Raw genomic sequence first — 25625 nt, forward strand, 5'->3', positions numbered from 1 at the left:
ACCTTGAGCTCAGGTTTTTGGCCTGAGATGTCCAGCTCAAAGGACTGCCCAAACTTCCACCAGTGGGCTCTGTGGTGCCAGGCAGTATACTTCTGCAGCATCTCTGGTCTGACAGCTCTTCCTGTCAGGGAAAGGCCAGCTTCTCTTCGCATGGTCCCCAGCCACTCACCTGCATAGAAGGTCTGGAAGAGATTCTCCAGATTAAACTTCAAGAGTTCGTTTTCCGCCACTGTTCTTGAGTCTAAGTAGTAGGGAGTCGGGTGTCTTGGGCTGAGTCCTTTCCCATTGCCCTCCACCCTGCTTGCTTGTGCTCGTCCTGCAACAACTGGTATGCCAGGGCTTTCCTAATTATGGTGCCAGGACCTCCCTCCAGAGAGGAGCTAGGATCCCTGCAGACAAGACTAGAGTTTGGTGTTGGCGTTCCTCTAGAGGAGTTGAACTTGGCGGTAAATATCGACACACCAGCGCAGAACGCAGCCCCGTGGTAGAGGGCTCTCCTAGCACTGCTAAGGCCTTGGGGCCCGCCCCTAGCACTGCCGCCAAAACAAAGCAGAGCCAGAGCAGAGGGTCCCTAGGGGTGGGGAAGGCAGATCCAGAGATGGTTAAAATTTCTCTCACTAGAATCACTGAACTTGCTCTTGAAAATAACCTGTCTCTCCTTTTCTTTTATTTTCTGGTGTATATGTATGTGTATGGCATGCATGTATGTATGTATGCTTGTATGTGTGTGCATGTGTGTGAGTGTGCATACCCATGTCTTCAAGAGGCAAGGCCAATGTAAAATGTCTTCCTTAATCACTCTCCACTTCATATTTTGAGACAGTTTCTTTTGGACTTAGAGCTCAAGGATTCAGCTAGATGAGCCAGCCAGTGAGCGCTGGGGGCCCTCCTGTCTCCATCTCTCCAGCAGGTGTGCACAGGCATTCCTGGAAGCTTCTGTGGCTACTAGGAGACCCACCTCAGGTTTTCCTGCTCTGTGGCAGGCACTTTAGCTACCGAGCCATCTCACCAGGCTGTGGAAATAGCTTGTCATTAACTGAGCTAAAAATTCCCTGCTGCCTTTAATTTTGTTTATCCACTTGCTTACTAGATGTCTTGTTTTTTATTAGCTCCAAAATAAATGTAGGTAGTGCCCTTGAAATCACAGGGCCTATATCAGCTAAGCCCTATGTTTGGAAAACCATTTAAAAAGTGTTACCAGAGGGGCTGGAGAGATGGCTCAGCAGTTAAGACACTTTTCTACAAAGCCTAATGACTAAGTTCCATTACCCAGTATCCACATAAAGCCAGATGTACAAAGTGGCTCACGCATCTGGAGTTCGTTTGCAGTAGCTAGAGGCCCTGGAGCGCCCATTCTCTCTGTCTCTCCTCTCTCTAGTTCTCTCTGCTTGCAAGTAAATATATAAATAAAAGTATTTTTTTTAAGTGTTACCAGGCTGGGAAAAGGATTCAGTGGATAAAGCACTTGCCACATAAATCAAAGGACTTGAGTCCACATCCCCAGACTTCATGCAAAAGCCAAAAGCTAATGCCAGTGTGAGAAAGGGGAAGAGAGGAGAATTGCTTAGAAGCTCAGTGACAGAGCATGGGCAGTAAAGACAGACACTGCCTTAAATTAGGCTGAAGGGAAAGCTGTCCTCTGACCTCCACATGTGCAGCGTAGCACACACATACTCACACTCACACACCAAATATATGAACAAATAGAATTTAAAAGAGTATTGCCATGCATCAAAAGGACACAGACTTGCATAGGGCTTCGCACACTTGTGATTGTGCATGCACACACACACACACACACACACACTACAGACCAAACTGAGAACCTGGGAGGATTCGTAGCCTGTGAGGATTTGGTTGTGACCTAGAACTGCTGCTTTGAATGATGCCACAGAGAAGGGAGATGGACAGAAGGCACTCACACTCACACTCACACCCATGCCACCACAGGGCGCTCTGCAATGATCTGAAAATGCAAAGGCTGGGAACTAGGAGACCACTCAGCGCATGAAGCCGAGTTTGGAGTCCCAGCACTCCTGTATGTGCCAGGCAGGCCAGGTGGGGACCTGCAAGCCCCGCACTCAGGAGGCAGAGACAGGGGTCCCCAGGGCAAGCTGAGCTGGAGAGCTCTGGTTCAAGTAAGAGCCTGTGTCAGTGAAATACAAGAGAGGGAGATCAAGGAGGGAACCCGGCACCAACCTCTGGTCTCCATACTCTTCCTCCCTCTCTTTTTCTTTCTCTCTCACACATGCAGCACACACTCATTCACCCCTCACACAAATGCACACACACACACACACACACACACAGATGTTTTATGTAGAAAAGCATTGCCCCACCTCTTTCTAAAAGTTACTAAGAGTGAGAGCACTCAGTCAATAAACTCCAGTATGTTTTGCCAGTGACTGAGTCCGGAGGCTGCAGATATCCAAAGACCAGTGTCCAGGAAGACAGCTTTGGTAAAGTCCCCAACAGTATATGACAGGGTCTCATCTCCTTCAAAATACTGTGCAAGGTTGATACTTAGTGACAAGGAAGGGGCCACATGAGGCCCACAGTGGCTTCAGCAGCAGCAGTAGGGCCCAGATTCACATTCAAGGCCCTGTGCCCCAAGCTAGGGACGGTGCAGTCCCAAGCCTTCTCCTTAACCTCAGCCCACAGCCCTCCCATTGTTTTGGTCCCTCGCCGCTGCTTCTCACAGCATGTTCTTAGGTCCAGGTGTCACTTGGGGTCCTGGTGATGACACAGCCTGCTTCCAGGACCTTGCCTCTCCCTTAGTGTGCCTGGATGCCAATCTTCAGGCAGGAAGGGAGAATCCTGCCACCCAGAGCTGAAGATGCTCAATGCTTATTTTCCTAGTAAAACATCTCCACAGAATAAAATTCTAATCCATGTTCCATCTTCACTTTTGTTCTTTTTATTAAGTAAAACTTCTCCCTTTCCTGAAATTCACAGATTCTGGACTTTGAGGTGTGTTTCCACTTTGTGAGAAAAAGGTCAGTATGTTCTGAGTGATGTTGCAAACTTCCTATCAAGCTGGAAACAGTAAGATTACATTTCTAATCAGCGTGTTACAAATGAACTGATGTTGATCTCTGATGACCAGGAATCCTCCTGGGTTAGCATGGTTGGAGACAGTGTTTTACACTTGCCTCATGCTTTCTTGTGTCCCCATCTGCCCTGAGAAACTTGCATGTGAGTGTTTGTGTGACGTTCTCACCTCACGGTGCCTGCTCTGCCTCCCAGCACTGGCCAGCAAACATCTCTTCTCTATAACCCTACACAGGTTCTGGACGTGCAGGTTTGGGAGGCTGAGCAGGAACAATTATTTGGTGGACCTGCTCCCCCTGGTGTCTGGCAGGAGAAGGACTTTCGGACCTGCATTGTGTGTTCACTGTATTTTGGATTCTGGCGTTTTTGTTTTTTATTTTTCTAATTTTCTGGTTGTTTTTTTTGTTGTTGTTGTTTTTGTTTCTTTGAGGTAGGGTTTCACTCTAGCCAAGGCTGATCTGGAATTCACTATGTGGTCTCAGGGTGGCCTAAAACTCAAAGCGATCCTCGTACCTCAGCCTCCTGAGTGCTGGGATTAAAAGAGTGAGCCACCATGCCTGGCTCGATTTTGGCTTTTGATCTGATTATAACATGTGGGTTTACAGAGTCAAGGCTTGAAAAAATTTGGCATAAATAATTTACGTGAATAATTTAGTTACTGCAGTGTAGGCAAATCATTTTCATGTTATTTTCTTTTGATTTTTAGGAAAAACATTTCTTAATTTTCCTTTAATAAAACAAAATATGCTAAATATGTTTTATTTTCTCTTTGGACTTACTTATATACTTTTGATCCAGAGCTACAGTAATCAGATGCGATGGTGTCTATGGTTGACATGTGAAAAAAACATTCAGCCTTTTTTTGGAGTATGACATGATGTGGTGGAACTTGAAACCGATGGGAACTGGGCTCTTGTTTGTCCCTACACGTTCCTCTCCGGGGCCCATCTTCCACGCCACAGCATCAAGCAGAAAGGTAACCCCGTGTCCAAGAGCCTGATCTGCTAAGATAGTGGTTTTTCCCAATAGTAGGACATTGCATTTTTTTAAAAAATCAGTCTGACTTTTCAGTTGCCCTTATTTTCTTAATAGGTAAAATATGGTGGAAGTCTCCCTGAGTGGAAATTTCTTTGAGCTATTGCAAATTGCAATGTAGGAAGATTTCTAAAATGGTGTTCCTGTTCTAAAAGAGATGGAAACTGCTCTGGCATGAACAGAATATTGACAGGTTGATGGAAACAAAGCTGGGACAGTGGTTCTCAGTGGGTGTCACTTTGCCTCCCAGTGGACATCTGGAAAGGTCTGGAGACACTTGGTTGTCACAGGTGGGGATCAGGTGACAATGGCATCTTATGAGTAGACACCAGGGGGCCGCCACAACCCTGCAGTGCTCAATTCAGCATCCCTGCACCAAGGATTAACTGGCCTGAAGTGGCAATGCCACCAAGGTTTGTAAAATACCACTTTCCTAGAATATTCTCACAAGATACTCAGCTATGAGCAGATTGCCCCAGTGCTGTGAGGACCTTGTGTGCTGAAGTCATGATATGAGGAGGGTCTGAGAAGAAAGGTGGTGAGAAGACAGGTCAAGGTCAGAAGGCTCTGGAGGGCTCAGGGCTAAGAGTTTGGCTTTGTTTCTCTGGGCAGCAGGCTTAGAGATGGGAGGGGGGCCTCTGTTCACCCAGCTCATCCAATTGCAGCAGGGTGAATGTTGGGAAGCATCACTGTAGACCCGGGACACTTCATCTCACTGATGGAGCTTGGATGATAAACACATGTCTGTTTTGTAATTGTGCATGGGATGTGGAGCCAGGCATTTCCCAGTGTCTCTTAACAGCCAGCTCTCTCCTCCGCAGCTGCCCAGCAGCATCAGTATCAGTATCAGTATCAGTGCCCTCAGCTGGCTCAAGCAGTGGCTGACTTTGGTCCTCCAATTCCTTGCTGCTAACCACTGCAGAAAGCCCTGTCTTTTTAGCTCTGTCTGGATCACCTCTTGTACTACTAGTCCTGAGTTTTGCAGTGGCTTATTTTGGTGCTAACTTGGTTGGGCTGTGGTGTTGGGTGTATGGCCAGTCATTATTTGCAATGTTTCTGGATGAGATTAAATTTTCATCAGTAGACTTTAAGTAAAGCAGATCCCTTTCCATAATGAGAGTAGGCCTCATCCAACCTGTTGAAGACATGTATAGACCAGAAGACTGGCCTTCCCCAATCTGGAAGGAATTCTGTACCAAATGATCTTTGCATTTGAGCTGTACCAATGTTTGTTGCCTGGGTCTGCAGCCTGGCAGTGCCAGCCTGTACATTTGGACTTGCCAGCCTCTGTAATCATGAGGCAAGTCCTTAAAACAAATCTTTTCTTTCTCTTGGATATATTTGTTCAGAGCACTCTGACTAATATGGATATCTCATAGCGTCCCTCAATGCCATTGGCTGTTATTGTCCCTTTATTAAACACCCCCTTGAGTTATGTAACATGAGCCTGGCAGTTTCCTGCCTGCTCTGAAGTCCTGATCCAGGCGTATTCCTTGGAAACCAGGGTCAGTGACCGCTGGGTGATCCTGCCTCTGCAGAGGCCTCAGGCTTTTGTGCTGGCCAAAGTCAGAACTGTTTATTGATATAAAACCCAAGCAAAACATTCTTGTCCTTCCCACTTCCCGGATAGCAGGCTTAAACCTCCAGTGTGGCTGATGCGTTTCTGCCTCGTTTGTGGCCAAGCCAAAACCATTTCTTGATGCCAAAGAAGGAGGCCGAGTCTTTCTTCCCATGGAAGACTTTACAACTCACTCCCATTTTAGAGGGAGGTGCACTGAGGCCCAGGGTAGACTTAGCCAGGGCTCTGTGGTGAGCTGGCAGCCAGGAAGCCAGGATCCTCCAAAAGTTTGTGCCTTGTGATTGGCCTCCCTGTCCTCACTCATGGAGATGGAAGGGTGAATTCTCACCTGTGGGCCTCCAGAACTTCTGACTCAGCCACCCTACTTTGTCCCCAGCAGAATTCTGATCTCCAGCAATACTGACATGCATGGAGATGGACCCACTGCCTGGTCTGCAGAGCCACTGGGCCCCAGTGAATGCCAGGAGACCAGATGGGGGCATGTCTAGGAACTCAAGCCTGTCGGACTTGTGACCCACAGGAGTGACCTCACAGCTCAGACAGCTGTGGAAATGAGCTGTGACATCTGCCACAGGTCAGATAGCGTAGATGGGTCTCAAATAAATGCTTTGTGAGACAGGAGTGGGTCCCTAGAGGAAGCAAGACCAGTATGTCTGCAGCTGTCCCAGTCCTGGCTCTGGGGTTTGGGAAGATTCAGGTCAGGCATGTCCACGTTGTGAGATGAGGGTTTACCATCTCTTCTGTATCCCCCCAGAACAGGGTGCATGAGGACAGGCTGATGTGGGAGGGGTGAGGGGGGCATGTGGGAACTCTGTAGGGGAGTCGAGCCCAGGATCACCATAGCATCACAGATGGTGGGTGCTACTGGGCCATACTGCAGCTCCCAGGGCTTCTCTGGCCCAAGACTGACCCAATCTGAAGGGTATTCACAAGACCTTGGTCCAGGAGAGCTGAGGCAACCTGTGTCTGAACCTCTCTCCAAGGTCCCTGGATGGTGGGGGGTGATAAAAGAAAGGGGTGTTCAGGGAGCCTGATTATTTTTTCAGAAGCTTTGGGCATGGGGTGAGGTTTGGAGCTCTAAAAGCCCTTTCTTTGGTTGGTTGTGTCACTGGAGGTGCCCTTGTAGTTAACTAGGGGAGCAGTAAGATCCCCAGGACTGAAAACTCACAAGAGGAGGAGTCAGCCCCCCCCCACAGTTTTCAAACTGGTCTCCATGAGCCCTGGATGGCTCCGAGCATGGTAATGGGGGAGGCTCTTTGGTCATTCCCAACTCCAACCTCATTCTGAGGTCTGAAAAACCCAAGGGTAAACAGGGTTGTGGCGGGTGTGGGATTGTACCACCCTGTTGTTGATGTGGCTGTGGATGGGACTCAGAAACCATACAGCAAAGTTCCTTCCTCTGTGAGAAAGTCCAGTGGGTCAAACACCAGTCGATAGACTGTCAGACACAGTATTACCCTCTCAAGTTCAGCAGTATATATATATATATATATATATATATATATATATATATATATATATATACACACACACACACACACACACACATATATATATATACAAATGAACTCCAGACATGTACAACTGGCTTACATAGAATCCTGGGGAATCAAACTTGAGTACTTTGGCTTTGCAGAGAAGTATCATAACCACTAAGCCATTTCTTCAGACCTTCAGCATTATATTTTTAAGGTGCTTGTATCCACATATTGTATGTCGTTAACTTCTTCAGCCAATCAATAATGTTTATTAGCTGCCAGTTCATACCTGGGGCTCATTTCTCCTGGGGATTGAGAGAAGACGTCTTACATGGAACCAGAGGAAGGTCCCCATAATCATTCTGGTTCACCTACCTGCACCATTTTCCTGCTGGTGAAATTGAGGCTTAGATTGGAGCAGAGCCTGCCCTAGGTCACAATAGGGACTCAGGGATAGCTATGCAGTAGGGATTCCAAGGTCACCCACCTGTGGGTCACAGTAGATAGAGGGGACTCTTCACAGCCTATGCATCGTCCCTGAGCCTCATTCTCTTCTTCAATAGTTTCTGGAATAAGGAGGGGATGTTTGGCTTTGGTAAAATGGGTGGTAAGGCACAGTGTGAAGTGGGCAATGTGAAGGCCGGTGGTGCCACCTCACTGACTGCATGCTCGGCCTGATGGCTGCAGTGTACCTGCGATAGCCTTGGTACCTCTTGTAATGTGCCGAGTAGCCTTGCTGATAAGGTGGGAAAGCCTGAGTCTGAGGTCCTCTGTGTGATCTTGGAGGCAGAGAAGGAGGTAGGACAGGCTGTCTTGTCTGTGACCTTGATGTTGAACAGCTTCTGCACAGCCTCCAGAGCTACAGAGCCACCACTACTGCCACCAATTGGCTCAATTTCAGATGGCCCACAAGGGGCCTGGTTCTTGAGCCAGAGTCCTGCATGCTCTGAGACCTTGCCTTGGTGTTCATGAGGTTTTGGGAATGGGTCATTTTGTCTTATATCTCTTAGTGTATGTTGTACCATGTGCCAGAGCTCCTTCACCTCTACATTTATTTATTTATTTATTTATTTATTTATTTATTTATTTATTTATTTATGGGAGCAAGAGAAAGAGGTAGAGAGCAAGAAATAGAGAGAGATAATGGGTGTGCCAGGGCCTCCAGCCACTGAAAACAAACTCCAGAAGCATGCACCACCTTGTTCATCTGGCTTATGTGGGTCCTGGGGAATCAAACCTGAGTCCTTTGTCTGCAGGTAAGTGCCTTATCCACTAAGCCATCTTTCCAGCCCTTTTAAATATTTTTATTTTTATTTATTTTCTTTTCCTTTAAAGTGGAATAATATTCCACCGGATGGATTTCTTTTGTTTACTTATCGATCCATTCATTGGAGGATTCTTGGGTTGTATTTTTGAGTATTGTGAATAAAACTTGCATGAGATCAGTATCATATAAAGACTTGAATAATTCATTTAATTTTCATAATAGCCTCAACTAGATAGCATTACCATTTTACAGCTGAGGAAACTGAGACACAGACATGCTTAAAGGGACACACCCAGTAAGCAGTTGAGCGGAGTTTATGGACTGGAGCAGTATTGCTCCAGGGCCTGAGGGCGCTATCAGTTCCCACCATTGTCTCAGTGTCAGGGGATGTCTAGGTGAGCCTGGGCAAGTCCAGGAAAGCTTCATGGGGGGCCCCTAGGGACCAGTGGAGAGAGCGCCAGTGGAGAGAACACCTCTGGCTCTGTGGGCAACTTGGAAGGGGCTCACCCCACTTTCCTGTGTCAGCTTCTGCTGGCCTTGAAGTGTCATGAACAAGAAGACAGAAGATGTGGGGCACAGAAACCCTAGTGGTTTTACTCTCTCCTCCTCTCTACTCCATGCAGAGTGAGACACTTTCACAAAGAATATGAACTTCCCAACCTCCTCCCAAGTAACACCTGCACCCCATGGGAGGCGCCTGGGCTGGTGGTGGAGTGCGGGCAGATGAGGAGGCAGTCTGGTGACAGCTGTCCCTTTGCTGGTGCCCTTTGCTTGTGAACTCAGCCTCCTGCCCTAGTGCATTCTTGGCAGGCGGCATTCCCCAGGATCCTGATGAGAAGGGTGGCACACGGCAGCTGCAGGCTCCTCTCAAACACTCCACAGCCATCTTCCCTCAGCTCAGAAAAAGGCCAAGGTCAAGAGGCATAGCTGTTTACCACAGGCATTTTAACTTGCTTATCAGGAAAGGAAAGGAACAAAAGGTGGCTGTTCTAGTGATGTCAGCTTAAATCAACAGAGAGGCCACTGAGATGCTTCCATAAGTCACTGTTCACATCACCTCAGGAAGTGATATTAAGACTTATTTCAAGGCAAAGAAGTGAGATAAGCGTGGATCCATCTGAAGATCACCTGACAGGATGTGGGTGTGAGTTCCTGTGCACATGGGTGTGCTGTGTGTGTAATAAGTTCATAGGTGTCATGATTTGGGATAGTAATAAAAAAAAACCAGAAATGTAGAGACACATGTATTTGAAACAAAAGAATGCCAATGTCCCCAAGCTTGTGACTTATCCTTCCCTGCCCGTTAGATCCACAGGTCTCTCAGAGTAAGGAAAGCTTAACCTGTTTACACGTTTGCCCTATGCAAAGACAACATTTCCCAGCCTCCTTTGCATATAGGTATAGCCCAGGGAGTGGGCTCTCACCCAAGCGATGTAAGTGGACATCCTAGTGTGGGCTTCTGAAAACTTCCTTAAGATGTTGGGCACAGAACTGGAACTCTGCTATTTATTCTTCATCTGTACTCCATTCTGCCCCTGGAACATAGATGCTGTCACCTACAGGGAGAAAGTCAAAGCTGTCTGAGGTGGATAAAAGAGAGAGAAGGGTACCGGGCACCTGTTCATGTAAAACATCACATCCTCCCTCTGTGAGAGTGTCCTTGTTGAGTGTGAGAGTCCTTGTTACTATGATTATAGCAGGAAGGCCACCAAGGCAGCATAGTATCTCTCGTGCTTAAGAGACATCATGCACGATGTTGACTCTTACCTTTGCTCAGGTTACAGCCTGACTATGAAATGCCTTATGTGCTGAATGCTTGGTACCTAGATGGTGGCACTATTTTGGGAAGTGGTAGAAGCTTTGGGAGGTGGGGTTCAGCAGGAGGAAGGAGGTCATTGGGAGCATACTTTTGGTGGGTATACCTGTCCCCAATCCCTTTCTCTGTGCTTCCTGTCTGCTGTGAGCTGATTGGCCTCTGCCACATATTCCATTGCTTGATGTTTTGTTTCCCCATGGTCCCAGAGTCAACATAGCCAAGGGCTATGAAACTCTGAGCTAAAATAAATCCTTCTCTCTTTATGAGGTTCTGTGAACCGTGTTGGCTCAGAGACACAAAGCAGTGAGCATACTCATGATGGTCCATTTGGTCGCCTGCTGGGTGCTCTGCTTGTTGACTTCACAGTGGTTAGCTTTGTCCACCATGAGCTGAGCATTCCGCTTTTGTGATTTAGAAGTATCTTGCAAAGGAAGATCTTGAGATTACATAAATCTTGCATGTCTACTTAGTTTCAGCATCTGTTGATGATTAGTGCTGACACTGTTATTCTGGTTGCCAAATGGTTATTTTTCAAGTTTTAAGACATGGTGTGCAAGACTGGATTTTGCTGTTTCCCACCAGTCTGATATTTGTTGGCTGACATTCAAGCATAAGGAGATCTTTCTTCGCCTCTCTTTGTTGTACAGTCATGGCCTTGGAACTCCTTTTGTGTCCAGCAAGTTATGATTTATCATTCTCATGACTGATGCTAATGGGAAGATTTGACTATCAGGGGCCATTTTAAACTAAGTAGTATGTTCTTTTGACTTATACCCATCATTCATCATTTCCTTGCTGTCTTTCTTATTTGTTGTTTTCTGTCACTTTCAATTAAGCCTAGTGCTCAGTGATATAACCAGGCCTGGGAGAGAAGGATGAGGGCTTTAGGTCTATCTTCTTCAGCTCTGGTGCCAGAGGCCCAGCCTTTGCCAGCCAAGGTCTAGGTAGTTCATGAAGCAGCTGCCTCTTTGTCAGAGTCAAACTGATGACATGGACTCCTGCTTGCTCCAGTGATGCTGTCGTTAGAGACTCCAGAAGGCATGGAAGGAGATAAATCCTATGGCGACCCTTAAGCACTGCCTGAAAGGTGAAGAGAGGTCACAGTTTTTAGGAGACTTTAGGGGACTGAAATAGAAGAGAAATCTCATGGCTATCAGCTCAGAAACATGGAGCTCACTACCATGGAGGAATGGGCCCTAGTAAAGCCATTGGATAATGGATTTGTCCACAGCAGGAGACCAGGAGGTCTGAGAACTGGACCTGGGAGAGCAAGTGACACGAAACGGAAAATTGGAAAGAGTAGAGTTCTCATGCCAGGTGCATAAAGAAAATGTTAGCATTAGGGTAAATAGAAGAGAGGGCTGCTGGTGAAGGGATCAAACAATATGGCTGTTAATACAAGAACGGCTTCTTCCTTGCCTTGACCCTGTCTTAGTTTGAGTCTAAGTTGAGTGGAAAAGTATTATGTTACCTGTCAGATGAATGAGATAAGGGACAAAAAAGGCACACCAATAATCCTACAGGCCACTATTTGGAACTTGCCTTTGAACTGCCCTGCAGATAACTTCTAGGATCCAGCTACTCACCTACTGTACCAGTTATTTTTCTTATTTCTGGGATGAAATATCTGACCAGAAGCAACTTAAACAAGGAAAAGTTTACTTTGACTTACCATTATGAAGGGGTATGGTTTCTCATGGTGAGAAAAGCATGATGGCAGGAACATGAGGTACCTAGTCACACTGTGTCTGGAGTCAGGAAGCAGAGCATAGATAGGAAGCAGGGCCAGGATATAAAGCCATAAGCCTACCCCCTAGTGACTCACTTCCTCCAGCATTCCCAACCACTACTACCAGCTAAGAACCAAGTGTTCAGACACATGATCCTGTGAAGGGCCTTGCACACTCAAACTACAACATTCGGCCCCCATAGGCTGATGACCATTTCATAATACAAACTGCAACTACTCCAACTTGAAACCTCCCAACACTTCCAAAATCTTTTCTGAGACTCAAGACACTCTCTTAACTGTGAGTCCCTTAACAATAAAAAAGAAAAAAATCAAGTTAATAATTCTAATATACAATGGCACAGAGTAAACATTCCTATTCCAAAAGGGGGTAAAGAGGACACAGCAAGGAAAGATCACTCCAAAGACTGAAACCCAGCAGGGCAAACACAAATCCTGAAGCTCCATATCTGGTACCTGGGGGTCATGATGAAATCATCTGGGCTCCACAGGGCCCTGTAGCCCCGCACCAGCTCTGCCTCCCACAGCTCTCAGGCCTCTTTCTTGGAGCAGCTTCACCCTAAGCCTGCAACTTTCTGTGGTAGTTTCATAACCCTGGCACCTCTAACATCTTGCACCATAGGCTTTGCCTTCATAGCTTCATACAATAGCTATTAAGGGCCTCCTTGAAGGGACTTTGACCCCATTGATGCAAGATTTTGAGGTTCAGGGAGGGTCTCCCAAACTTATGAATCCCAATTTTGGGTCCTTATCCGATTTTTAAAATTTTTTTTCAAATTTTTATTAACAACTTCTGTGATTATAAAAAATATCCCATGACTGAGTGAGAAGGAAAATACTTAGTAGCAAAGGCCAGTAAGTTAAAAAGGAGACATAAACCGGGCGTGGTGGCACATGCCTTTAATCCCAGCACTCGGGAGGCAGAGGTAGGAGGATCGCCGTGAGCTCAAGGCCACCCTGAGACTACAGAGTTAATTCCAGATCAGCCTGGACCAGAATGAGACCCTACCTCAAAAAGGAGACATAGGGCTGGAGAGATGGCTTAGTGGTTAAGCGCTTGCCTGTGAAGCCTAAGGACCCCGGTTCAAGGCTCAGTTCCCCAGGTCCCACGTTAGCCAGATGCACAAGGGGGCGCACGCGTCTGGAGTTCGTTTGCAGAGGCTGGAAGCCCTGGCGCGCCCATTCTCTCTCTCTCCCTCTATCTGTCTTTCTCTCTGTGTCTGTCACTCTCAAATAAATAAATAAATAAATAAATAAATAAATAAATAAATAAATAAAAACTTTTTAAAAAAAGGAGACATAAAGAGAAGAGAAAGGAAGGGAGGAGGGTACTTAATAGGTTGATATTGTATATATGTAAGTATAATGATTGAGATGTGGAGGTAATATGATAGAGAATGGAATTTCAAAGGGGAAAGTGGGGGGGGGAGGGAATTACCATGGGATACTTTTTTTATAATCATGGAAAATGCTAATAAAATTTTTTTTTAAATCCCATGGTAATACCCTCCCTCCCCCCACTTTCCCCTTTGAAATTCCATTCTCCATCATATCTCCTCCCCCTTTCAATCAGTCTCTCTTTTATTTTGATGTTATGGTTGTTTCCTCCTATTATGATGGTCTTGTGTAGGTAGTGTCAGGCACTGTGAGGTCATGGATGTCCAGGCCATTTTGTGTCTTGGGGGAGCACGTTGTAAGGAGTCCTGCCCTTCCTTTGGCTCTTACATTCTTTCTGCCACCCCTTCCGCATTAGACCCTGAGCCTTGGAAGGTGTGATAGAGATATTACAGCACTGAGCACTTTGGTCACTTCTTTCCAGCACCATGATACCTTCTGATTTGTTCCAAGATCACTACCATCTGAAAAGAGAAGATTCTTTACCAAAAGTGAGAGTAGCATTAATATATGGGTATGAAAATTAAGAGAAGTGCTTACTGGGCAGTTTGATAAGCACAGTATATACATTTATCCAGACATCAGCAGACGTTATACCCCTAGGGCTCATGACTACACCTGTTTTAAGTTTTCAGTATCAGGGATGTATTGCCTCCCATGGAGTGGGCCTCCAGTCCAATTAGAGGGCAGGTGGTTTCCACCATGACAGACATGCCACTATTGTACCCATTGGCTCATTTGGCCTGCCTGGCCAAATATAAGGCTTGCAGTGTCCACTGTTGAGTATCTTCACTGGTGATTTCTCTTTCTTCCTTTGAACTGCATGCAGAATGGCTTCTTCCAGCTTTCTGTCAGCTGGTCTACATGGAGGAGGTTATCAGCTCAGTTACAGCAGGATTTCTCAGTGGCCTTGCAGCCCAATTATGTGGAATCTTCAGCAATAGGGTCTTGCCATCTATTCCTGGTTGGAAACCAAGGGCCTCGGCAATGGCCTATAATGTTTTGGGGCATCAGGGACCTCCCTGTCCAACAACTCACTGGAAGGTATCCCATCCCTGGCACTGAAAATTTTCTAGCAACAATATATGGCTCCTGAGTGTTCCATTGTCCAGAAAAGTAGGATTCCATATGATTTATTTATATCCTCTTATATTTTGATTAGCCCTCCCTCCACCTTTCCTTTACTCAATCTCTTCCCCTGACCTCATTTTGGGCCTTTTCACCCCCATTAATCTATTCTTCTACTTATATATATATAATACCATCCTATTATATACCCCCCTCACTTCCTTTCTCTTCCAGTTATATTTCTTTTCTAGTTTAATGTCCTTTGCTATTGAGTTTTCTTCCTACTCACACAAAAGTCCAATCATCTATAGCTAGGATCCACATATGAGAACCTTATCCTATTTTTAACAAACAATTTATGAAAACAAACTCAAGAAAGATAGATTATGTATTATTGATTCTATTTAGGGAGCAATCATAAATTGTGAGGTTCATTTTAAGGAAATTGGGATCTAGGGAAAGGCTGGAGCAGAGTCACAGCATGTAGACAGGATTTAGATCCTCATGTAGAGAGATTTAGAAGAAACCTGCACTCATGTGGGGACACAGCATCAGCCCTGAGGCTCTCTGTGGAAGAAAGTTAAGAGAGTAAGTGGTGATGATTTAAGGAAGAATAGAAAGGAGAGAGAGAGGGAAGGAGGGAGGGAGAGAGAACCAAAGCAGAGACCAGGAAATTCAGAAGAGAAATTGGTAATAAAGAAACTTGTACCCATGGTTACCCCAAGTTTAGAGAAGTTACACATGTAGCAGGCCTAGAGTTTAGAGGAAATACACATGTGCTAAATCTAGAGTTTAGAGGAAGTACACATGTGGTAGGCTCAGGATCAGAGAATAATCATATATGGAATCAAAGTGAGAAGGTACCATAAAGCATAATGCAGCAGAAAGCTACCCAGGCCAAGAAGCAGTGCTCTCCCCTACCTAGCCAGTTTTATTTGTGTCCAGACAGAGATCACTGGCAGAGATCAGCACACACAAGCTTTTAGAGTCAATTAGAGTCAGGTATGTAGGGGAGGACCTAATTGGTTTGCAGATTAAAGGGCTGACCCACAGGCCAGCCCACCTAGGTAGTGTGCTACACTGTGGAGGTATCAGGGGATGCTACAGCCTTTGTGGATGAAACTGGATCAAACACAAGTTCTATTCCTTCTAGTTTCCTCTTTGTCCCTAAAGAAAACTCCATAATAGGAGCTAGCTTTCTCCTGAATCTCCTTTACCAACACATGTTGCCTGATCTCAAAAGCCTTCAGAAAACTTGGCATAAGCCTTCACAACTCCCTTACTCTTATATCTTTCATACATGTAAATACAGTACCACAGGGGCAATGCTACCAACTTCTTTTTAATTTGATTTAATTTATTTTTTATTAGTTATGTACACAGCGTGTATACAGACATATTGGTACCATTGTTAGCCTCCTCCCTGTTCTCCCCCCTCTGCAGGGACCCTCCTTGTTGGGAAATATGGGTCATGCATTGTGGGGTTTGCCATCAGTTATGGGTAAGAGGCAATGTCTATGTGCATAATGACCCAATTTGTGGCTCTAACAATCTTTCTGATCCTCTTCTGCAAATTTCCCTGGACCATGTTGGGTTCATTTTGGGTCTGCTTCAGTGATGAGGTCTTGGAAGCCTCTGTGTCTCTGGATATCTGGTTTGGTAGGAGTTTAGTGTTCTTTGTGTCTATCTCCTTCACCCTTGTGCTGGTACCAGGTTCGGCAAGGAAGCAGCATTCTTGCTCATCTTCCCCAATTACTCTTAGTTTCAGCTGGAGCCCTGCTGAGGTGCAATGGGGTGATTCTCTCCTCAGGATCTGTGTTCATCTGAAAAAGAGAAGCAAATTGTCCAATTGAAAGTGAAGTCAGCACCAGATTAATGGGGTAACCATTATTATTTTAGGGAGAAGTTAATAGGTGTAGGCCCTCTTGTAGCCCACAATTGGTGGGGGCTTGATATTGGAGAGCAGGCTCTTTTTTGGATATGGTTCTGACTTGTTTCCCAGTTCCCGCTATGGGTTACATTCCACTTAGTGGATCAGTTTGCCAAATAAAGAGCAGTTAGTTACCCATCATGGCTGTGTGCCACTGTGCACTTGTGTGAGCATCACGTCAGGTTGTTTGCTGCTAAGTAGCTTTGACCATGAGTTGCTTGGACAGATGTTGGTCATTTTCCCCCAGTTGCTCATGTAGCACCTTCTATCACTAGATGCTCTGACTGTCTGGGGACTGACTCTCTGTCAGATTCCAGCCAAGTCACTCCATGTTCCATACCAACGGCATATGGTGTCTTCAGCAGCAGGGTCTTACCACTAACCTTTGGTGGGTCATCAAGTACTCTGACAGAAATCTGTCTTCTTTTGGGAAACCTTGTAGGTCTCTCTGATCAACAGTTCATTGTGGATGTTAACCATATACTGGAATATAACTGGGAGTTATAGGCCAGTGACAAGAAAAAGAATGAAGAAAAAGACAGGTAACAAAAGAGATGTAGAGAAGAGAGAGAGAGACAGGCAAAGATTAAGGTTAGTCTTCATGTTACCCTCTCCAGAGCTCTATGATTCAGGTGTTCCCTCTAAGGACCTATTGAATGTTCAATCATTTAGTCTGTCTCTTAGGATGTAGAATTTTATGATACCATTGCTATTTGGGTCCAGTTTTGTGTCCCCCACACCCACACTTATGCTCCCCTCCTGCTGCTCCACCCTCCCTATTGTCTGGTCCTCGAGATGCTTATAAGTATGTCAGTATCTCGGGCCAGTTCAGGTTAGGAGCCACAGATGAGTGAGACCATGCGACAATTATCTTTCTGTGACTGGGTGAGTTTGCTGAGAATGATCTGTTCCAGGTTCAACCATTTTTCTTCAAATTTCATTGTGTCATTTTTCCTTACTGCTGTGTAGAATTCTACTGTGTAGACATACCACATCTTGGCTATCAATTTGTCTAATGATGGACATTTGGGTTGATTCCAGCTCTTAGCTATTATGAATTGAGCCACTATAAGCATGGTTGTGCAAATCTCTCTGAACTGAGGTGTGGAGCTTTTAGGGTAAATGCTCAGTAAGGGAATAACTGGGTCTGTTGGTAACTCTATAGTCAACCTTTTTAGGAGTGTCCATATTGCTTTCCATAGTGGTTGTACCATCTTACATTCCCACCAACAGTGAATGAGGGTTCCTAGTTCTTTACAACCTCACCAGAATTTGTTTTCATTTGATTTTTAAATGTTTGCTATCCTTACTGGGGTAAGGCGGAATCTCATAATTCTTTTAATTTGCATTTCCCTGATGATTAGGGTTGATGAACATTTTCTTATGTGTGTGTGTTTGCCATTTGTATTTCTTCCTCAAAGGTTTGTATAGCCCAAGGTTTAAACTCTGCAATATCCCTCCCACAAACCAGTTCCAAAGGCCTAAGAATCAAATGCTCAGAAATGCTGATGTCATAGCTTCAGATCAAGAGTTCAAGCCCATGAGCCTAGGAGGACATTTCACATCCATATCATATCACCTACATAAACCTAGCTCCTGACAAGGCACATGGTGTTAGTTACACCTTCCTTAGAATTTTAGACCACTCTCTATGGAGCATAAATAAATGTCTTTGCTTATGCTATTTTGGTGCACATCTTTGCTCTCCATGATACTGGCCTCAGTTTCTACCTATCATTGTGTTATGTTAAGATCAGGCTATTTCCTTCTCTAACTTACTCCATATTGTTTAAAACAGTTGTCCCAAGTGACTTCATTTTAGCATAGTACTTGACTCCATTTTGCATGCAAATACAGCAGCAGGCTGATTCTGTACTTTCTTGGAAAATGAACAATGCTATCCACCCAGGTCCACCCATGTCCACAAACAAATAAAAAACTTATTACTAAGACAAAAAAAGGGTGATGTCCTATATATATTTTTTTTTTTTTGGTTTTCTAAGGTAGGGTCCCACTCTTGTTCAGGCTGACCTGGAATTCACTATGTATTCTCAGGGCAGCCTTGAACTCACGCTGATCCTCCTACCTCTGCCTTCTGAGTGCTGGGATTAAAGGCGTGCACCACCATGCCCTGCTAATGTCCTATAAACTTATCAGCATGAATTTGGATACTATGAGTAAATTTTGATGATATGAGTGTATTAAAATCAGATATAGAAAACTATGCCTGAGAACTTATTCCAGAGAGAGGAAAGGGTGCAACACCTGGATCCAATAAAGACAAGGAAATTTAACACTATGACATCAGTGGCCTCCACTGACCTATCATCTGATCCCATGTGCTCCTCAAAAGACCAGCTGGGGATTTCTGGGCAAGATGGCGGCTTAGGCACCATGCCAAACCAGCTTAGGGAGGGATTTAGGCAAAACCCCAGAAAAACACACTCTTCTGAAAAGTGAAGGAGTATAGGTTATTCTTAGACACAGAGGAGAGGCAAGAGAGACCAAGACCCATCAGAAAGGAGAAAAACAGCCAGAATCCCACTGAGGTGATCGTGGCCCGTGATCTGCACTCACCACCCAGGGAAGTCCCACCAGCATACCAGGTGGCAGCAGAGACCAAGCAACAGATTTTTCAACTCCATCAGACTTCTTGCAAAGTTAAGAAACCTGAAGGAAAGACAGCTGAGATCAAGTAAAGAGCTACTTAGAGTAAAAGTTCAGACTCCAGAAGTCTGAACTCTCCCATCCCCCAGCACCAGAACTGTGAATCTCCTGCATTCAGTCCCCAGTGGCAGTTCAGCCAGCAGAGCGGATCAGAGGTACAGTCGCACAGCACAACATGGAGGGATCCAGGCGGGCACTCAACATTGGTGAGATTGGAAGCCACCCCAAAAGGTAACAAGATTGACTGACAAAAAACAAACAGGTACACACTCTGCAAGAGCTAATCTCTCTTTCCTTGTCAGGACAAGTTATGGGATATATATTCTTTTTTTTTTTCCTCAATTTTTATTAACATTTTCCATGATTATAAAAAATATCCCATGGCAATACTCTCCCTCCCCCCACTTTCCCCTTTGAAATTCCATTCTCCATCATATACTCTCACCATCTCAATCAGTCTCTCTCTTATTTTGATGTCATGATCTTTTCCTCCTCTTATGATAGTCTTCTGAAGGTAGTGTCAGGCACTATGAGGACATGGATATCCAGGCCATTTTATGTCTGGAGGGAGCATGTTGTAAGGAGTCCTACCCTTTCTTTGGCTCTTACATTATTTCCACCACCACTTCCGCATTAGACCCTGAGCCTTGAAAGTTGTGATCAAGATGTTACTTGGTACTCCAGTCACTTCTGTTCAGCACTATGGTACCTTCTGAGTCATGCCAAGGTCACTACCATCTGAAAAAACAAGATTCTCTACCCAAGTGAGAATAGCATTAACATAAGGGTATAAATATTAAGAGAAGTGCTTACTGAGCAGTTTGATAAGCACAGTATATACATTTTTCCAGACATCAGCAGATGTTACACCCCTAGGGCTCATGACTACACCTGTTTTATTTTAAGTTTTCAGTATCAGGGATTTTTCCCTCCCATGGAGTGGGCATCCAGTCCGATTGGAGGGCAGTTGGTTTCCACCATGACAAACATGCCACTATTGCACCCGTTGGCTCATTTGGCCTGGCTGGCCAATTATAAGGCTTGCCGTGTCCACTGTTGAGTATCTTCACTGGTGATATCTCTTTCTCCCATAAAACTACATGTAGAAAGGCTTCTTCCAGCTTTCTGTCAGCTGGTCTACATGGAGGAGGTTATCAGCTCAGTTACAGCAGGATTTCTCAGTGGCCTTGTAACCCAAGTATGTGGAGAAATAGCATCTTACCATCTATTCCTGGTGGGAAACCAAGGGCCTTGGCAATGGCCTATAATGTTTTGGGGGCATCAGGGACCTTCCTGGCCAACAACTCACTGGAGGTGTCCCATCCCTGGCACTGAAAATTTTCTAACAATGATCTATGGCTCCTGAGTGTTCCATTGTCTGAAACCAGAGGATTCCATATGTTTTATTTGCATCCTCTTGGATTTTGATTATCCCTCCCACCTCCACCTTTCCTTTACTCAATCTCTTCCCTTGACCTCACTTTGGGCCTTTTCATCCCCGTTGATCTATTCTTCTACTTACATATATAAAATAGCAACCTATCAAGTAACCTTCTCCCTTTCTTTCTCTTCCCTTTATATCTCCTTTTAACTTACTAGCCTCTGATACTGAGTTTTTTCCTTCTCAAACAGAAGCGCAATCATCTGTAGCTAGGATCCACATATGAGGGAGAACATGTGGCACTTGACTTTCTGGGCCTGGGTTACCTCAGTATAATCCTTTCCAGATATATCCATTTTACTGCAAATTTCATAACTTCATTTTTCTTTACTGCTGAATAGAACTCCATTGTATAAATGTACCATATCTTCATTATCCACTTATCAATTGAGGGACATCTAGGCTTGTTTGATTTCCCAGCTATTATGAACTAAGCAGCAATAAACATGGTTGAGCATGTACTTCTAAGTAAATGGGATGAGTCCTTAGGATATATGCTTAGGAGTGCTATAGCTGGGTCATATGGTAGATCAATTTTTAGCTGCCCTAGGAACTTCCACACTGATTTCCACAATGGCTGGACCAGATTACATTCCCACCAACAGTATAGAAGGGTTCCTCTTTTTCCACATCCCACCAGCATTTATGATCATTAGATTTCATGATGGTAGCTAATCTGACAGGAGTGAGATGGAATCTCAATGTAATTTTTATCTGCATTTCCCTGATGACTAGGGATGTAGAACATTTTTTTAGATGCTTATATGCCATCTGTAGTTCTTCATTTGAGAACGCTCTATTTAGCTTCATAGCCCATTTTTTAATTGGCTTGTTTGATTCCTTATTATTTACCTTTTTGAGTTCTTTGTATATCCTAGATATTAATCCTCTATCAGATATATAGCTGGCAAAGATTTTTCCCATTCTTTAGGTTGCCTCTTTGCTTTCGTCACAGTGTCCTTTGCACTGCTAAATCTTTGTAATTTAATGAGGTCCCAGTGATTAATCTGTGGCTTTATTGCCTGAGCAATTGGGGTTATATTCAGAAAGTCTTTGCCAAGACCAATATGTTGAAGGGTTTCCCCTACTTTTTCCTCTAGCAGTTTCAGAGTTTCAGGTCTGATGTTAAGGTCTTTAGTCCATTTGGACTTAATTCTTGTGCATGGAGAGAGAGAAGAATCTATTTTCATCCTTCTACAGATATATATCCAGTTTTCCTAACACCATTTGCTGAAGAGGCTGTCTTTGCTCCAATGAGTATTTTGGCATTTTTAAAAATCAAATATCAGGTGGCTATAGCTACCAAGACTTATATCTGTGTCCTCTATTCTATTCTATTGATCTACATATCTGCTTTTGTGCCAGTACCATGCTGTTTTTGTTACTATGGCTCTGGAGTATAGATTAAAATCAGGTATGGTGATTCCACCCACCTTATTTTTGTTGCTCAGTATTATTTTAGATATTAGAGGTTTTTTGCAATGCCAAATGAATTTTTGGATTGTTTTTTCTATTTCTGTGAAGAATGCCTTTGGAAATTTGATGGGGATGGCATTAAATATGTAGATTGCTTTTGTTAAGATTGCCATTTTCACAATATTGATTGTTCCAATCCAGGAGCAAGCGATGTTTTTCCATTTCTTAGTGTCTTCTTCAATTTCTCGCTTGAATGTTTGATAGTTTTCATTGTAGAGATCCTTTACTTCCTTGGTTTGGTTTATTCAGGGTTACTTATTTTCTTTGATGCAATTGTGAATGGGAGTGATTCTCTGTTTTCATCCTCTTTGTGTTTGTTGTTGACATATATGAATGCTACTGATTTCTGTGGATTTATTTATTTATTTATTTATTATTTTAAAATTTTTTTGTGATTTATTTATTTATTTATTAGAAACAGAGAGAGGGCCTGTAGCCACTGCAAATCAACTCAAGACACATGCACCACCATGTGCATCTGGTTTATGGAATATGGAGAATTGAACTAGGGTCCTTAGGCTTTGCAGGCAAGTGCCTTAACCACTAAGCCATCTCTCCAGCCCCTGTGTGTTTATTTTGTATCTTGTTACATGGCTGTAGGTGTTGGTCAGCTCTAACAGTTTGTTGGTATAGTCTTTAGGGTCCTTTATATATAAAATCATGTCATCTGCAAATAATGTTAACTTGATTTCTTCCTTCCCAATTTGTATCCCTTTTATGTGCATCTTTTGCCTTATTGCTATGGCTAAGACTTCCAGTACTATATTAAATAAAAGTGGGGAGAGTGGACACCCTTATCTTGTTCCTGATTTGAGTGGAAAAGCTTCCAGTTTTTCCCCATTTAGTAATATGTTGGCTGTAGGCTTGTCATGAATAGCCTTTATTATATTGAGATATGTTCCTTTTATTTCAAGTCTCTGTAGGACTTTTATCATGAAGGGATGTTGGATTTTGTCAAATGCTGTCTGTGCATCTAATGAGTTGATCATATGACTTTTGTCCTTCAGTCCATTTATATAATATATTACATTTATCGATTTGCATATGTTGAACCATCCCTGCATCTCAGGGATAAAGCCTACTTGGTCAGGGTGAATGATCTTTCTGATATATTCTTGTATTCTGTTTGCCAGTATTTTGTTGAGAACTTTTTCATCTATGTGCATGAGGGAGATTGGTCTGTAATTTTCTTTTTTTGTTCTATCTTTGCCTGGTTTTGGTATCAGAGTGATACTGGCTTCATAGAAGGAATTTGTTAGGATTCCTTCTTTTTCTATCTTATGGACAAGCTTAAGAAGCAATGCTGTTAGTTCTTCCCTGGAGGTCTGGTAAAATTCAGCAGTGAATCCATCTGGGCCTAAACGTTTTTAGTTGGGGATTTTTGATAACTGTTCAGATCCCAATACTTGTTATAGGTATATTTAAGTGATTAATCTCATCTTGATTTAATTTAGGTAGGTCATATAAATCAAGAAAATCATCCATTTTTTTCAGATTTTCATACTTTGGGGAGTATATTCTTTTATAGTATGTCCCTATGATTTTTTGAATTTCTCTGGCATCTGTTGTGATGTTACCTTGTTCATCTCTACTTTTATTAATATGTGTCTCTTCTCTCTTTCTTTTGGTCAGATTTGCTAAGGGTTTATCAATCTTGTTTGTCCTTTTAAAGAACCAACTCTTAGTTTCATTGTTTGTTTGGATTTTTTTTTTTGTTGTTGTTGTTTGTTTGTTTCTATTTCATTAATTTCTGCCCTAATATTTATTATTTCTTCCTGTCTACGGACTTTTGGTTTGCCTTGTTCTTCTTTTTCCAAAGTTTTTCAGTGAAGCATTAGGTCATTTATTTGTGACCTTTCTAATTTCTTAATATAGGAACATAAAGCTTTAAATTTACCTCGTAGGACTGCCTTCATTGTGTCCCAGAGATTTTGGTATGTTGTGTTCTCATTATCATTTGACTCTATAAATTTTTTGATTTCCTTCTTGATTTCTTCATTGACCCATTCATCATTTAGTAGTGTATTATTTAATCCATGATTTTGTGTCTACTCTATAGCCTTTTTTGCTATTGACTTGTAGTTTGATTCCATTGTGGTCAGATGATAGAATGCAAGGAATTATTTCAATTTTCCTGAATTTGTTAAGATTTGCTTTGTGTCCTAATATATGGTCTATTTTAGAGAATGTTCCATGTGCTACAGAAAAGAATGTATATTCTGCAGCATTTGGATGAAATGTCCTGTAGCTATCTGTTAGGTCCATTTCTTTTATGACCTCATTTAGTCCAGCTGCCTGTCTGTTTATTTTTGTTGGGATGACCTGTCAATTGATGAGAGTGGGGTGTTGAAGTCACCCACCACCACTGGGTTTGGTGTTATCTGTGACCTTAGTTCTAATAGTGTTTGTTTGATGAATTTGGGGGCCCCCATGTTAGGAGCAATTATGTTTAGGATTGTAATGTCCTCCTGTTGGATGGTGCCTTTAATCAATATAAAGTGACCTTCCTTATCTTTTTTAACTAATATTGTACTGAAGTCTACCTTATCAGATATTAGGGTACCAGCTCCTGCTTATTTTTAGGCCCATTTTATTGAATCACTGTTTACCATCCTTTCACAATAAGATAGTATCCATCCTTTATCGAAAGGTGGGTTTCTTGGAGGCAACAAATTGAAGGATCCTGCTTTTTAACCCAGTCTGTGTACCTATGCCTTTTGGTTGGGGCATTGAGGCCGTTAATATTAAGAAATATTATTGAAAGGTGTGTATTCACTCTTGCCATTTTTTTTTTGGTAGTTCTTCTGGTTTTACCTTCACTCTCTTATGTTAACTAGTATTTGAGTCTTGTTTGTTTTTTCCTGGTTCGTTATATGTGTGCTTTTCTTTTTCTTCAGCATGGAGGATTCTTTCAATTATTTTCTGTAGAGCTGGTTTTGTCTTCAAATACTCCTTTAGCTTTCTTTTGTCATGGAAAGTACTTATTTATCCATCTTTTTGAGAGCTTGTTTCGAGGTTCTAGCAGGGGAGCGCAGCTACTCATATACCCTTGACCGAAGACCGGTCCTCCTTCATTCAGGGAAGGTCATATTCTGTGACTCAGCTCACAGCTTTGGGAGGGACACACATGGAGCAGTGAGGGAGGAAGGGGACACCCACCTATCCAGCCAGATCAGCCAAAACAACCCTGGCAATCAATGGGGTGACAGATGTCGCAGCCAGCTTGCACTCACATGCTATCCGTCTATTTGAATAAATAGTTTTGCAGGATAAAGTAACCTTTTGGACAGTTGTTACCTTTCAGAACTTGGGATACATTACTCCATGCCCCTCTGGCTTTTAAAGTTTGTGTTGAATAATCTCCTGTAATCCTGATAGGCTTGCCTTTGTAGGAAACTCAATTTTTCTCTCTGACTGCTTTCAATATTTTTTATTTGGTTTGTGGTTTTGGTAGTTTGATTATAATATGGAGAGGACAGGTACTTTCCAGGTTTTGTCTGGCTGGTATTCTAAAGGATTCCTGTATGTGCATTGGCATCTCTTACCCAGTTTGCGGGAAGTTGTCTTCTATGATTTTGTTGAAGACACCCACTATGCCTTTGGAGTGAAATTCTTCTCCTTCTACTATGTTCTGAATTCTTATGTTTGATCTTCTCATAGTGACCCGGACAT

General features: G+C 43.5%; 1 protein-coding gene across 1 annotated transcript in view; it reads right to left on the reverse strand.

The window, feature by feature from the left end:
* Nucleotides 1–25625, reverse strand: part of Inmt (indolethylamine N-methyltransferase) — a 94271-nt gene that overhangs the window by 50598 nt on the left and 18048 nt on the right. The window contains 1 exon segment of the mRNA XM_045135654.1: nucleotides 166–241. Coding sequence (XP_044991589.1) covers nucleotides 166–241 — 76 coding nt within the window.

This window comes from Jaculus jaculus, chromosome 16, assembly GCF_020740685.1.
Source record: "Jaculus jaculus isolate mJacJac1 chromosome 16, mJacJac1.mat.Y.cur, whole genome shotgun sequence".
Lineage (NCBI taxonomy): Eukaryota > Metazoa > Chordata > Mammalia > Rodentia > Dipodidae > Jaculus > Jaculus jaculus.